Source organism: Bos mutus, chromosome 7 (genome assembly GCF_027580195.1).
Source record: "Bos mutus isolate GX-2022 chromosome 7, NWIPB_WYAK_1.1, whole genome shotgun sequence".
Taxonomy (NCBI): Eukaryota; Metazoa; Chordata; class Mammalia; order Artiodactyla; family Bovidae; genus Bos; species Bos mutus.
Window position 1 is genome coordinate 85,651,065 of NC_091623.1, and position 12,683 is coordinate 85,663,747.

General features: G+C 37.2%; 1 protein-coding gene across 2 annotated transcripts in view; it reads right to left on the reverse strand.

Annotated features, from left to right (window-relative positions):
* CDKL3 (cyclin dependent kinase like 3) overlaps window positions 1–12,630 on the reverse strand; it is a 34,898-nt gene extending 22,268 nt beyond the window's left edge. For both annotated transcript variants that reach the window (XM_070374346.1, XM_070374347.1), the window contains exons 1-2: window positions 8,868–12,630; window positions 5,277–5,471 (exon numbers count right to left, since the gene is read on the reverse strand). In XM_070374346.1, coding sequence (XP_070230447.1) covers window positions 5,277–5,471; window positions 8,868–9,089 — 417 coding nt within the window. In that variant the 5' untranslated portion in view covers window positions 9,090–12,630. The remainder of the gene's footprint in view (window positions 1–5,276; window positions 5,472–8,867) is intronic.
* Window positions 12,631–12,683: the final 53 nt, after the last annotated feature.

Sequence of the window (12,683 nt, forward strand, 5' to 3'; positions counted from 1 at the left end):
ATACATGACCACTGGAAAAATCACAGCCTTGACTAGACGGACCTTTGTTGGCAAAATAATGTCTCTGCTTTTTAATATGCTGTCTAGGTTGGTTGTAACTTTCCTTCCAAGGAGTAAGCATCTTTTAATTTCATGGCTGCAATCACCATCTGCAGTGATTTTGGAGCCCCCAAAAATAAAGTCAGCCACTCTGTCCACTGTTTCCCCATCTACTTGCCATGAAGTGATGGGACTGGATGCCATGATCTTAGTTTTCTGAATGTTGAGCTTTAAGCCAACTTTTTCACTCTCCTCTTTCACTTTTATCAAGAAGCTCTTTAGTTCTTCTTCACTTTCTGCCATAAGGGTGGTTTCATCAGCATATCTGAGGTTATTGATATTTCTCCCGGCAATCTTGATTCCAGCCTGTGCTTCTTCCAGTCCAGCATTTCTCATGATATACTCTGCATATAAGATAAATAAGCAGGGTAACAATATACAGCCTTGACGTACTCCTTTTCCTATTTGGAACTAGTCTGTTGTTCCATGTCCAGTTCTAACTGTTGCTTTCTGACCTGCATACAGGTTTCTCAAGAGGCAGGTTAGGTGGTCTGGTATTCCCATTTCCTTCAGAATTTTCCACAGTTTATTGTGATCCACACAGTCAAAGGCTTTGGCGTAGTCAATAAAGCAGAAATAGATGTTTTTCTGGAACTCTCTTGCTTTTTCAACGATCCAATGGATGCTGGCAATTTGTTCTCTGGTTCCTCTGCCTTTTCTAAAACCAGCTTGAACATCTGGAAGTTCATGGTTCATGTTGCTGAAGCCTGGCTTGGAGAATTTTGAGCATTACTTTACTAGTGTGTGAGATGAGTACAATTGTGTGGTGGTTTGAGCATTCTTTGGCATTGCCTTTCTTTGGGATTGGAATGACAACTGACCTTTTCCAGTCCTTTGGCCACTGCTGAGTTTTCCAAATTTGTTGACATATTGAGTGCAGCACTTTCACAGCATCATCTTTTAGGATTTGGAATAGCTCAACTGGGATTCCATCACCTCCACTAGCTTTATTCGTAGTAATGCTTCCTAAGGCCTACTTGACTTCACATTCCAGGATGTCTGGCTCTAGGTCAGTGATCACACCATCATGATTATCTGGGTCATGAAGATCTTTTTTGTACAGTTCTTCTGTATATTCTTGGCACCTCTTCTTAATATCTTCTGCTTCTGTTAGGTCCATACCATTTCTGTCCTTTATTGAGCCCATCTTTGCATGAAATGCTCCCTTGATATCTCTAATTTTCTTGAAGAGATCTCTAGTCTTTCCCATTTTATTGTTTTCCTCTATTTCTTTGCACTGATCGCTAAGGAAGGCTTTCTTATCTCTCCTTGCTATTGTTTGGAACTCTGCATTCAAATGCGTATATCTTTCCTTTTCTCCTTTGCTTTTCACTTCTCTCCTTTTCACAGCTATTTGTAAGGCCTCCTCAGACAGCCATTTTACTTTTTTGCATTTATTTTTCTTGGACATGGTCTTGATCCCTGTCTCCTGTACAATGTCATGAACCTCTGTTCATGTCCATAGTTCATCAGATACTCTATCAGATTTAGTCCCTTAAATCTATTTCTCACTTCCACTGTATAATCATAAGGGTTTTGATTTAGGTCATACCTGAATGGTTTAGTGGTTTTCCCGACTTTCTTCAATATAAGTCTTAATCTGGCACTAAAGATCTCATGATCTGAGCCACAGTCAGCCCCAGGTCTTGTTTTTGCTGACTGTATACAGCTTCTCCATCTTTGGCTGCAAAGAATATATTCAATCTGATTTCGGTGTTGGCCATCTGGTGATGTCCATGTGTAGAGTCTTCTCTTGCATTGCTTAAATATGTTCAAGATAAAAGGAAACCATATCTAAAGAACTAAAGAAAAGTATCAACAGAATGTCTCACCAAATAAAGGATATCAATAAAGAGAAAGAAATGATTTAAAAAAACTAAGCAGAGTGGGAAAAAAACAGTATTAAGAAAGCAGAAAGGCAACCCCAAAGAGAAAATAATAGCAAACCATGTATCTGATAAGGATCTACTATCCAAAATATAGAAAATACAACTTGACAATAGAAAGACAAATAACCCAATTTAAAAATGGGCAGAGAACTTGAATAGACATTTCTTCAAAAATAAACAAATATAAACTTATTTTGCTTTAGATATGACATCAAAAGCAAAAGCAATCAAAGAAAGATGTTCAGTCATGTGCAACTCTGCAACTCTGTGGACTGTAGCCCACCGGGCTCCTCTGTCCATGGGATTTCCCAGGCAAGCATACTGGAGTGGGTTGCCATTTCCTTCTCCAGGAGACCTTTCCGACAACCCAGGGACTGAGCCCAGGTCTCTTGTGTCTTCTGCATTGGCAGACGAATTCTTTACCACTAGTGCCATCTGGGAAGCCCAGACAAATTGGACTCCATCGTATCTGGAGACAAAAATGCCTTTTCTGAATTTTTCATTTAAGTGGAATTTATACTTACGTGTTTTTTGCATTTGATTTTTTTCAACATGTTTTCAAGTTTCACTCATTCTGTAGGATGCATCAGCAATCTATTCCTTTTTGAGGCTGAATAAATCCCATTATTGGGTATACTTCATTTTGTTTATCCATTCATCAGCTAATATATATTTGTTTCTACTTTTCAGCTATTTTGAATAATGCTTATATGACATTCCTGGGCAGGTTTTTATGTGAACATATGCTATCAATTCTCTTGGATAGATAGCTAGGAGTAAAATTGCTGGGTCATATGCTAATTCTGTTTAACTTTTTGAGGAACTGCCAAGCTGTTTTCCATAGCAGCTGCACCATTTTACATTACCACCAGCAGTGTATAAAGGTTCCAGTTTCTCAAATTCCTTGCCAACATTCGCTCTTGTCTGTTTTTTAAATTACAGCCAGCCTAGTGAGTGTGAAATGGTACCTCACTGCGATTTTTGATATGCATTACCATAATGACTTGAGATATTGAGCATCATTTCATGTGCTATTAGCCATTTGTTTATCTTCTTTGGAGAAATGTCTACTAAGTCCTTTGCCTATTTTTAAACTGGGTTGTCTTTTTATGTTGAATTGTGTTTTATATAATCTAGAAACTAGTTGCTTATCATATTTGATTTTCAAATATTTTCTCCCATCTGTGAACTGTCTTTTTACTTTCTTGATGGTGTCCTTCAATGCACGAAAGTTTTTAATTTTGATGGAGTCCAATTTGTCTATTTTGATTACTTTTGCTTTTGAGGTCATATCTAAAGAACTATTGCCTAACACATGGCCACAAAGATTACCACCTATGTTTTCTTCTGAGTTTTATAGTTCTGGTGCTTACATTTAGGTCATTAATCCATTTAGAGTTATTTTTTGTATATGATATGAATTATCACATTTTGGATTCAAACAGTGAGTTTGATTCTCCTTTATTTTGTAGTGAAATCTCCCACAATGCATAGAACTCCTATTACAATGATAATAATTCTGTTCTATTAGCTCTATGTGCTTGAAATTTTTTGATTCATTTTATTAGTTTCAAGATCATTTACATTTTTACTCCATTTTGATTCTATTAAGCCATTTTTGTTTTAGTGAACTATAGGTGAATCAAAATATTGTGTCAATTTCAGATGTACAGCAAAGTGATTCAGTTATATACACATTATTTTTCAGATTATTTTCCATTATAGGTATTATAAGATATTAACTATACTTCCCTGTGCTATAAAGTAAATCCTTGCTGCTTATGTATCCAACATGTAGTAGTTTGTATCTGTTAATCCTATACTCCCAGTTTAGCCCTCCCATTTCCCCTTTGGTAACTGTAAGTCTGTTTCCTATGTCTGTGAATCTGCTTCTGTTTTGTATATAGATTCATTACTATTATTTTTTAGATTCCACATTTAAGTGATATATTTATCTTTCTCTGTCTGATTTAACTTAGTCTGATATTCACTAGGTCCATCCATGCTGCTGCAAATGGTGATGTTTCACTCTTTTCCGTGGCTTAGTAATATTCATATGTGTATCAATGACATCTTAATTGTCTGTTAAGCCCTTGGGTTGTTTCCCTATGTGCCTGAATTTAAACACCTAAGTTCAAAATTCTTACTTTAATTTTACTGGTGTCTCCCATTATTCAAGAAATGTTTTGAGTCTACTACAGGCAAGACACTATAAGGATAGAGATAACTATATCTGACTCCCTATCAGCGCTGTTTATTGAGCACTTAAAATATACCTGACACAGTGCTAAACACTACATAGCTATTACCTAATTTGATCTTTACAAAAAAATCTGTGAGGTACTGTAGCGTTATTTTACAGATGAGGAAACTGAGGCTCAGAAAGGTTAGATAATTTTCCTGGGGCCACAGAGTAATGGGACCTTTCATTATGTAACTGTGAGCTACACAAGTTGTGTGGTTATCTACAGATAAGCCACTAGGTAAAAACCTAGCATAGTCTGATTCCAAAGACTGTGTGCTGTTAAATATTACATTATACTGCCTCCCCTTTGGGAAAGGAATCCATTTGGGCAAGGAAATTACAATCTGAGTCCTAGATGCCATTACAACAAAGTTGCAACAGGGGATGCACTGAGACAGACTATTAGAAATTAAGGTATCTGAAAAAGCTTAGGCTATATAGATGTTATGCCTAATATCACTTACTATGTCTAACTTTACAGAAAGTAGAGTTCATGTTGGGAACAAAGTATGTCCATAAAAACCTGCTGAAATAAACAGTAACTAAACAATGTTAAAAGGCAACACTAAAAATCAAAACAGTTGATCTTCTTTCCTTTCTTGATTTAAAAGACAAGGCTCTTTACTCCTCAGCCACTTTCTCTCCTTTTTTTCCCTAAAGGCATCCACATTCTCTTGCCATTCCCTGGCTTAGTTTCCAATTCCTACTTCCAGACCTCCCATCATCTGGGCTGGCTTGACTTTCGATGTCTTAATATATTTTCACTAATAAAAGACACCAGAGTTGACTGCTGATTTTTCTATACCTCCTTAGCATCTCAGAGTTGGTCTGCTTTATACTTACAATTATTGTGTGTTCAATATGTTTTTTGGTTCTGTGACTGAATTATAAGGTAGTAATTCCCCCAACCTTCTTTCCATTTTCACAATGTTGATATTGTACAGAAAAATAATTTTAACAACTTTCATAAAAACAGAACAATGTTTAAAAGGCACTTACAATTCATGGTTTTCCTATAGTTTGGGTTACTTTGAAGCACTTACATTATTATTGTGAAGATATTCAATTGCTCGAAGAATCTGGAAGAGGTATTTTCTAAGTCGTTTACTCTCTAATCCGTGACAATAATGTTGTAACTCATCTAAAACTGTGTGGTCAATAAATTCAAACACCAAATGAATTTTCTTTTTCTGTCTAAAAACTTCAATCAGATTGACCAGGTTTTCATGACGAAATTGCTATCAACAAAAGAAATGGATTTTTAATAAGTATCTCATGCACCATAATTTGTACATATAAGACTCATATAATTTTAAAAAGAGGAAAATTCTGTTTCTTTTCCTCCATGCATTTCAATAAAAATTTGTTGATTTACTTACATTCCTATTTTTTTAAATGTTTATTTCTTTCATAGTTAATATATATAGAACAAAGGGAGATATATTGCTTTAAGTTGACATTTGGTTGCTTACTAAAATAATTCAGAGTTAACATGCTGAAATGTAACTTTGTATTCTGCTAAGAGATATTGTCCTATCCTTTAAATTGGCTGTGATTAAAAGGTCCTTATGATTTCAAATGAGCATGAATTCCAGTGCCACTGAGCATGTAATCCGAATTTATAGAAATTAATTGCTGTTTGGTCCTGAATGCTAAAGAGTAAAATGTAAGTTCCAGGTGGAGGTTATAAATTCATCACACTGTAACAAAAAGATATAAAAATATCTAGAAACTTTTCAGATATGTGAAATACCAATTTATATCCATAGGAAATTTATATAAATATACAATTATCTGTGGGTACATTTTAGCTCATTGTAAGATTCTATTAAGCAATGAAACATGTTTTTACATTGGTAAGCACTCACTGAAGATAATTTCAAAATGTCAATAATGGAATATATCAGCTTAGAAAACTAAAAGAGGTTTAACATTTTATGCTGCTTATTCTATTTTTTAACACACTGACTTAATTACAATCAATTTTCAAATTGATTGTAATTTCATTTACCAAAAATATTTATTCATTTGGTTAAAAATTAAGGGGTATATTTTCGATGTTGGATTCATCAAAAAGTTAACTTGTATGAAAAACGTTTGCCTTTATTCCAATGGCACAATATCAATTTTTCTAGTTATCTGTATTAATATACAAACTAAAGTCCTCAAAACATGACTAACAGAAAAACATGCCAAAATATAATGCCAGATTCCTTTCCTATTTTTGCTCCAATTTCCCTGGTTGGTGGGGTACCAGAGTGCTATAGCAACATGCTGGCAGTAGTGAAAAAAAAAAGACTGCCTTTGGATACTACAATATAATCCTTCAACTATGGAAAATTAATGTTTTCTTGTCCAGTTGTAATTTTAAAGGCTAAAGCAGAGAAGGGTGAGTGCAAGTTAATAAGCATTAAGGAACATCCATCCAGGGGTACTGGAGAAGGAAATGGCAACCCATTCCACTATTCTTGCCTAGAGAATCCCGTGGACAGAGGAGCCTGGTGGGCTGCTGTCTATGGGGTCGCACAGAGTCAGACATGACTGAAGCGACTTAGCAGCAGCAGCAGCAGCATCTAGGGATAAGGGATCAGTGACTTCCTCAGATAAACCTTGAAACCCCCAGAAATACTCCACTGTCCTTTTTCAGGTTATTTTTGTTTTCTTTTGTAAATGGAAAACTTTTCTACAGATATTCCCACTAATTACTCTAACTTATTTAATGAAATTCTAGCAGATAAAAATTTAGTTCTAATTAAGTCATTATGGCAGTTGTTTTTAGACTAAGAATGTTAACTAATCCAAGAAATGTCTCTTGTGGAATTAGATTTGATTAAACTAAAAATTCTACAAGAAATAAACCAATGGGAAAAAAAGTTAGGGTATCTCAAAATAGCTTGAATAGTTACAATAGTAAATTGTCAAATTCATCTCTGTGTTCTTGCCACATATCAGTTATTTTTACAAAACAATCAAGAAGGAAAAAAAATCTGCTTAAATGCAACAAAGCTAAAAAAAAAAGAGCAAAAGATATTGCCTGGGAAAAGGTCCCCTAATCAGATTTCACTTATGGTGCACAAAGTTGCCTTCCAGTATTATTATGTTTTAGGTCATCTGGATGAGGACATGTATCTCTGACAAAATCATAACACCTCTACTGACTTTAACTTCCCTTTTCATTGTCTAGATATAGAGCAGTTCCAACAATCCACAGATGCCTAATATATTTCTTCTATTTAGAAAGCAAATTGATCCATCATATCTAATACAGACTTACAAAGCAAGAAGAGAATATTACTTTTGTATCAGATAAAAATGAACGAGAAGCTGTTTTTTTCATCACATATAAAATATCTAGACTATGAACCTTAAAGCATCTAAATCCCAATAAACAAAATACATATGTGTATGTATATATATATATATATTTTTTTTTTTAATCACTAGTTTTGTACCCAATCCCCTAGGAATGTTAATGCTCCTTTCTTTACACTTCTTTAAGTCTTTCCCTTGGGTGGACCTATCATACCTACGTGAAATTCTACCTTGTTCCCTGATCTCTCCTCATATTGTTCCCCATGTCTAAAAGCCTACTGGTCATCTTTACTGATTTCCTGTCACCTTGAATTCAACATTTCTAAAACTGAACTAGTTCCCAAACCATGTCTCTTTTGAGTCTCTGATATTTCCATCAATAGTAGCAATCACGGAACCTCAAAGATACCTTTGATTCCTCCTCTTTGTTGCCTTCTACACTTTCATGTCTTCTTTAGTAATATATTACTACTTTCCATTCAATTGTTGCATTCTAGCATGGTCCCTCACATTTAACAGGATTCTTGAATTAAGGCCACAACACATCTCCCTATTTTTAATTTCTCAGTCCTCCAATCTATTCTAAAAAATAATGCTAGATTAATATTAACCATTTCTTTACTCTGAATTCAAAATCTCTCAGAAAAATCAAGTTTTGATTTCTCAGCCTAAAAGACTTTAAAACTTACCTCCAATTTACTTCTCTAATCTCACTGCTTTCCACTTCTGTATAAGAAACTCTACAGGCAAATGCTCTTTGTTCACTCTGCTCTGCTCTTTGTCCTTTGTCTTGCTTTAGGCTCTCTGAGCTTAAGCTGTTCCCCTAACCTGGGAAACAGTAGTCTCTTCCTCTTTCCTAAATCCTACATACCCTTTAAAGCCCAATTCAAGTTCCATCTTCTCCAAGAAATCTTCCCTATCTAGTAGGACTTTGTGTTAATCACTGGCTTTTATTGTGAATCACTTAAAATTCACTGTTATTTTTATATGCCCTCTTGTCTTTCTGATTAAATAATAAAAGTTCTGAAGAGCAGGTACTGTCTCTTACCTCATTATAGTCAAAACATCTGGCACAAACACAGAAATTTTTATTAAGTGTTATAAAACTAAATAATCGAATAATTCTTTCACATTTGGCAGTCTTTGTTAAATCATACACAAGCACTTTTATCTAGTATCACTGTACACAATAAGGTAAGCTATCACCCTTGTTTTTCTATTCCAAATACCTATGTTAACTGAAATATTTGTTATATAAGTTTTTATTTCATAACAATCTCTTTTTTGACTTACAGAGAGCAATTAAGGTAAAAGAAGCAAACCTTTAGAAACTTTATTTCCCTCATTGCAATTTTGTTGACAGACTTTTCTGGTTTTTCATAAAATATCTTAATGGCCACTATCTGCCCAGTATCCTTATGTTTACACTTCATGACTGTTCCATAACTTCCCTCTCCCACTTTTTCAAGGGTTTCATACATCTCCATTTTGAAGCCCGGTTTTTTCTTTATGGAAAGAAAGGATGGGGGGAGAAGATTAAACATTCATACCTTTATTTATTCAAGGTGGATAATGCAATATCACAATAAACTAATACTTTAAATTACAGAAAAGGGTAAACTAGGAATCTTTTCCACGAGTCCTGTTTGTCTCTGGGAATTCTGCCAGTTCGGCAGCAAGGTGTCCTTATGTGGCTTCGGCCACCACCAGAACTTAGGGGAACTTCCTACTGTCTCCATCATTCCCACCAAGATTTAAGATGCTCTCACTACATGTCACCTATTCATCATGGGTAGGGTCCCCACACGTCTCGTCAAGCCCCATCAAATCTAAGTTTTCCGCAAAGCTGCAGTCACCAACAGATCAGGCCCCGGGACCCAAGAAAACCTCGGTCCCGCCCGCTCCTCAAACCAGGAGTCTTAGGGTCCCAGACCAGTGCCGCGCCCCTCTCCCCACCGTCGACCTCGTCTGGGCAGCCACCGCTGCCTCAGCCCATTCTGTGATCCTGCCAGCCTGGCTCAGTGCAGTCGCAGCGACTTCCACCCTACCTAGCTTGCTAGCTCCCCATTGCCTACTACCATAGCAACGGTGCAGCAGGTCACTAGCTTGGGGTCTACTGCGCAAGACCGGAAAACCGGCCAGGCCCGACCTGGAAGGGAAAATGGGAACGCGCGGACACGAGTTCCTGTGGGGGCTAACTGGAAACTTCCCTGCGGGTGGAGGTCGGTAATACGAGCAGCTGTCGATCAAACTGGGGCCACTACATAAGGTTGGTTCTGAGCCGCGACAGGGGAGGATCATATTTTGGCAAAAGCTCGAGAGACTGCAAATCCTCTAGGGAAGGGGAACCGGGGTGGAAGTTTATCTGACCTGCATCTTAGACGCCCGTAAGCCCGAGAACACTTGCTGCTTGTGCTGGATCCTAAAAGGATGCTTGGTGTCACAGGTTGAGACTTCTTGTAAAACGAGACTTCCAAGGAAGTCTTGTAAAATTATAGTTTTCTAAGTTACCTAGTTATCTTAATGTTACATAATCTGTGTTTGACCTCAGCTGTCGACATTCATCCTTAAAACAGGGATAAGACGATTCATAAGAACATTTCTTGAACACCTCTTATATGCTTAAAATTTTTTTCTTGAACTCATAGTAATCCTCTTTTATAAAAATTCCCTTTCTACACGTCAAAACTCGTAAAAGGCCCTCTTTGGAAAAACAAATAATTCAAAGGGCTCCACCACAAAATAGAGTGACATATAAGGCACCCCACCTCCCGAAATCTTAATTGCCTAAGAACTAGACATGGGGTTCGGATCGAGTGACAGCCTCCAATGAATAAAAGGAATATCACTGGAAGTGCCCAGGCAGTGCTGTTTTCGTTACGGCTTTCATTTTCCTGTTAAAAAAAAAAAAGAAAAGCGTAAGAGGCCAGATCTCACTTTGCTTATGAATAAGAGAAAGTGTCATTATTATCCAATAAATTCTAGTCCAGTTGGTCTTACCCCAACATGCACATTAAAATCACACCTAGAGAGCTAGTTAAAAGGCCCCACCCCCAGAGATCCTGATTTAAATGAGTTAGGATAAAGAAATTGGTATTTTAAAACATTCCTAAGTGTTTCTATGTTGCGACAGCTTATATTGAGACACGGAGGGGAAAGAAAGGTGGTCATGGTTTTTGCTTATCACCATAAAAATATTCAAAATTGTCTTTCCTTTTGAAAAGTTATTCAACTGTTATATTTTCTATGAATATCATAGTAAATCTTATACTGAACTCAGACTTGTAAAGCACACTTATTAAATATTTGTTGTTGACTTATTATGTTGTCAAGGATCAAAGCATGAATCAGTCCCTGCTCTCAGTGAGCTCACAATCTAGAGCAACTGAGTCTATACTATAAAATTATAGTCTTAAAACTATCCTTTCTACAACTAGGTTATGACAGGGTTGGTAACCAGGACAACGTATGATTCTTGCTTATACAATAAAGCTCTCAGACTTTAATGAAACTTACTTGGTTTGATCGAAAGCATTACTTCATTCTGGAAAACCATGACCTGTAGATTTCCAAAACAATTATAATTGCTAAACAAATGACATGACAGATTTTTTTTTTTAATTTAGCATTTCACTATAGGTAACCCTAACAGTATGTCTCCATCCTTAGCTATAGGGAGGCTAAGAATTGCTATGGCAGGAAGGCAAAAAAATGAAAATAAGAAAATCACTTTTTGACTTACAGAATTACATTTGTCAGTGGGTATCTATCAAGTATTAGATCTGGCTAACTTGATCACCAAGGCAGTTAATAAAAGCAAGAGAAAGAATTCAGAGATTGAAGAAAGAGAGGTACCAGAAAAGTAGGGGAAATTAACCTTTTCTAGTTCAATGAAAGTATGCCCAACGCCATATTCCTCATTCTGTCTTCCTGTAACAACTTGGGTTGAGGAATCACCCAAATGGACTTAAAGAGCTCAGGATTCAGCCCGAAAACGTCTTTAAGAACAGAATTGGAGGTGATAGAGGAAGGGAACTCAATGACTAGAAATAATGTCAGAACTCCAATGGCCAATATCTCCGAGCCCCGGTGGGGGACATTTCAGGCCATTAACTTGCTAGTGTTGAAAATCTGAAATAAGTTACTCAGGCTAGATACACAACCCCTATTCACGTCTGCATGACCTCTCCCCCACATGTGAGTCAAACTTTTAGGTTTGACAACCAGTCATCTACACTCTATACACACTATGATCAAACCCGCGCATTTCTTGACAAATACAACGGTACCCCACTGTAGACAAATCCAAGGACTCTGACACAAAGCCTCAAATAAGAGCAGACTCATAAAGGAAAAACAAAATTCCGTAATTCTGTGGGGATTGTAAACAAACATTAAACAATCTGCACATCGTTCTTTCATCTCTGCCCAGCATTGCCAACCCTGGAAACCCCGCAATGTTCATACTGTAATATCTGGTGGCCCTAAGGAAGCATTTCAGGGGATTTCGCTTTGTATGGGCCTCAGCATTCAGCTGAGGAAAACGGACATCCCTTCACTTTTCCTCAGGTGCCAGATTTGATAAGCCATTGAGCCAACCAGAGGGGAGTTTTAAATCCAAATTATTTGGGGCTTTAGAGATTTAAGAAGCAAAACAAACTACTGCTTCCGACACAATCTCATCAATAGCTGTTCGTAGAACAAAATGGAGAAAAAACATAAAAGTGCATACCAGCCCTCAGCCCGTAAATTTAACTACCGGGCTGAAAGACTTGGCCGAAAGTTAAATCCAGGCGACGCTCTCACGTGATCCGTCCTAATGGCGTCATAGGGACACGTGGTTCTAGATACTTCGTCCCCTCCCCCTCGGAGGTGGATTGTTGACAACGCCGCCGGCGGTCACGTGATCTTACGTCATCCTACCTCCTTTCCCTGAAATCTCTGGCCCCGGATGTGTCCCTCTCTCCCCACCCGGCTGAGCCTAAACTAGTGAAAGAGGGGGAGACGGGTTGGTGTTTCAGTTTCGGTCCTTCTTAATCACAACCTCCAGTCTGAGCATAGGGAACAATAATTGGTCGATTCGTTCAAGGAGACAAAAGGGATAAGGTCCCTGCTGAAGGGCTCCCATAACTAGCTCT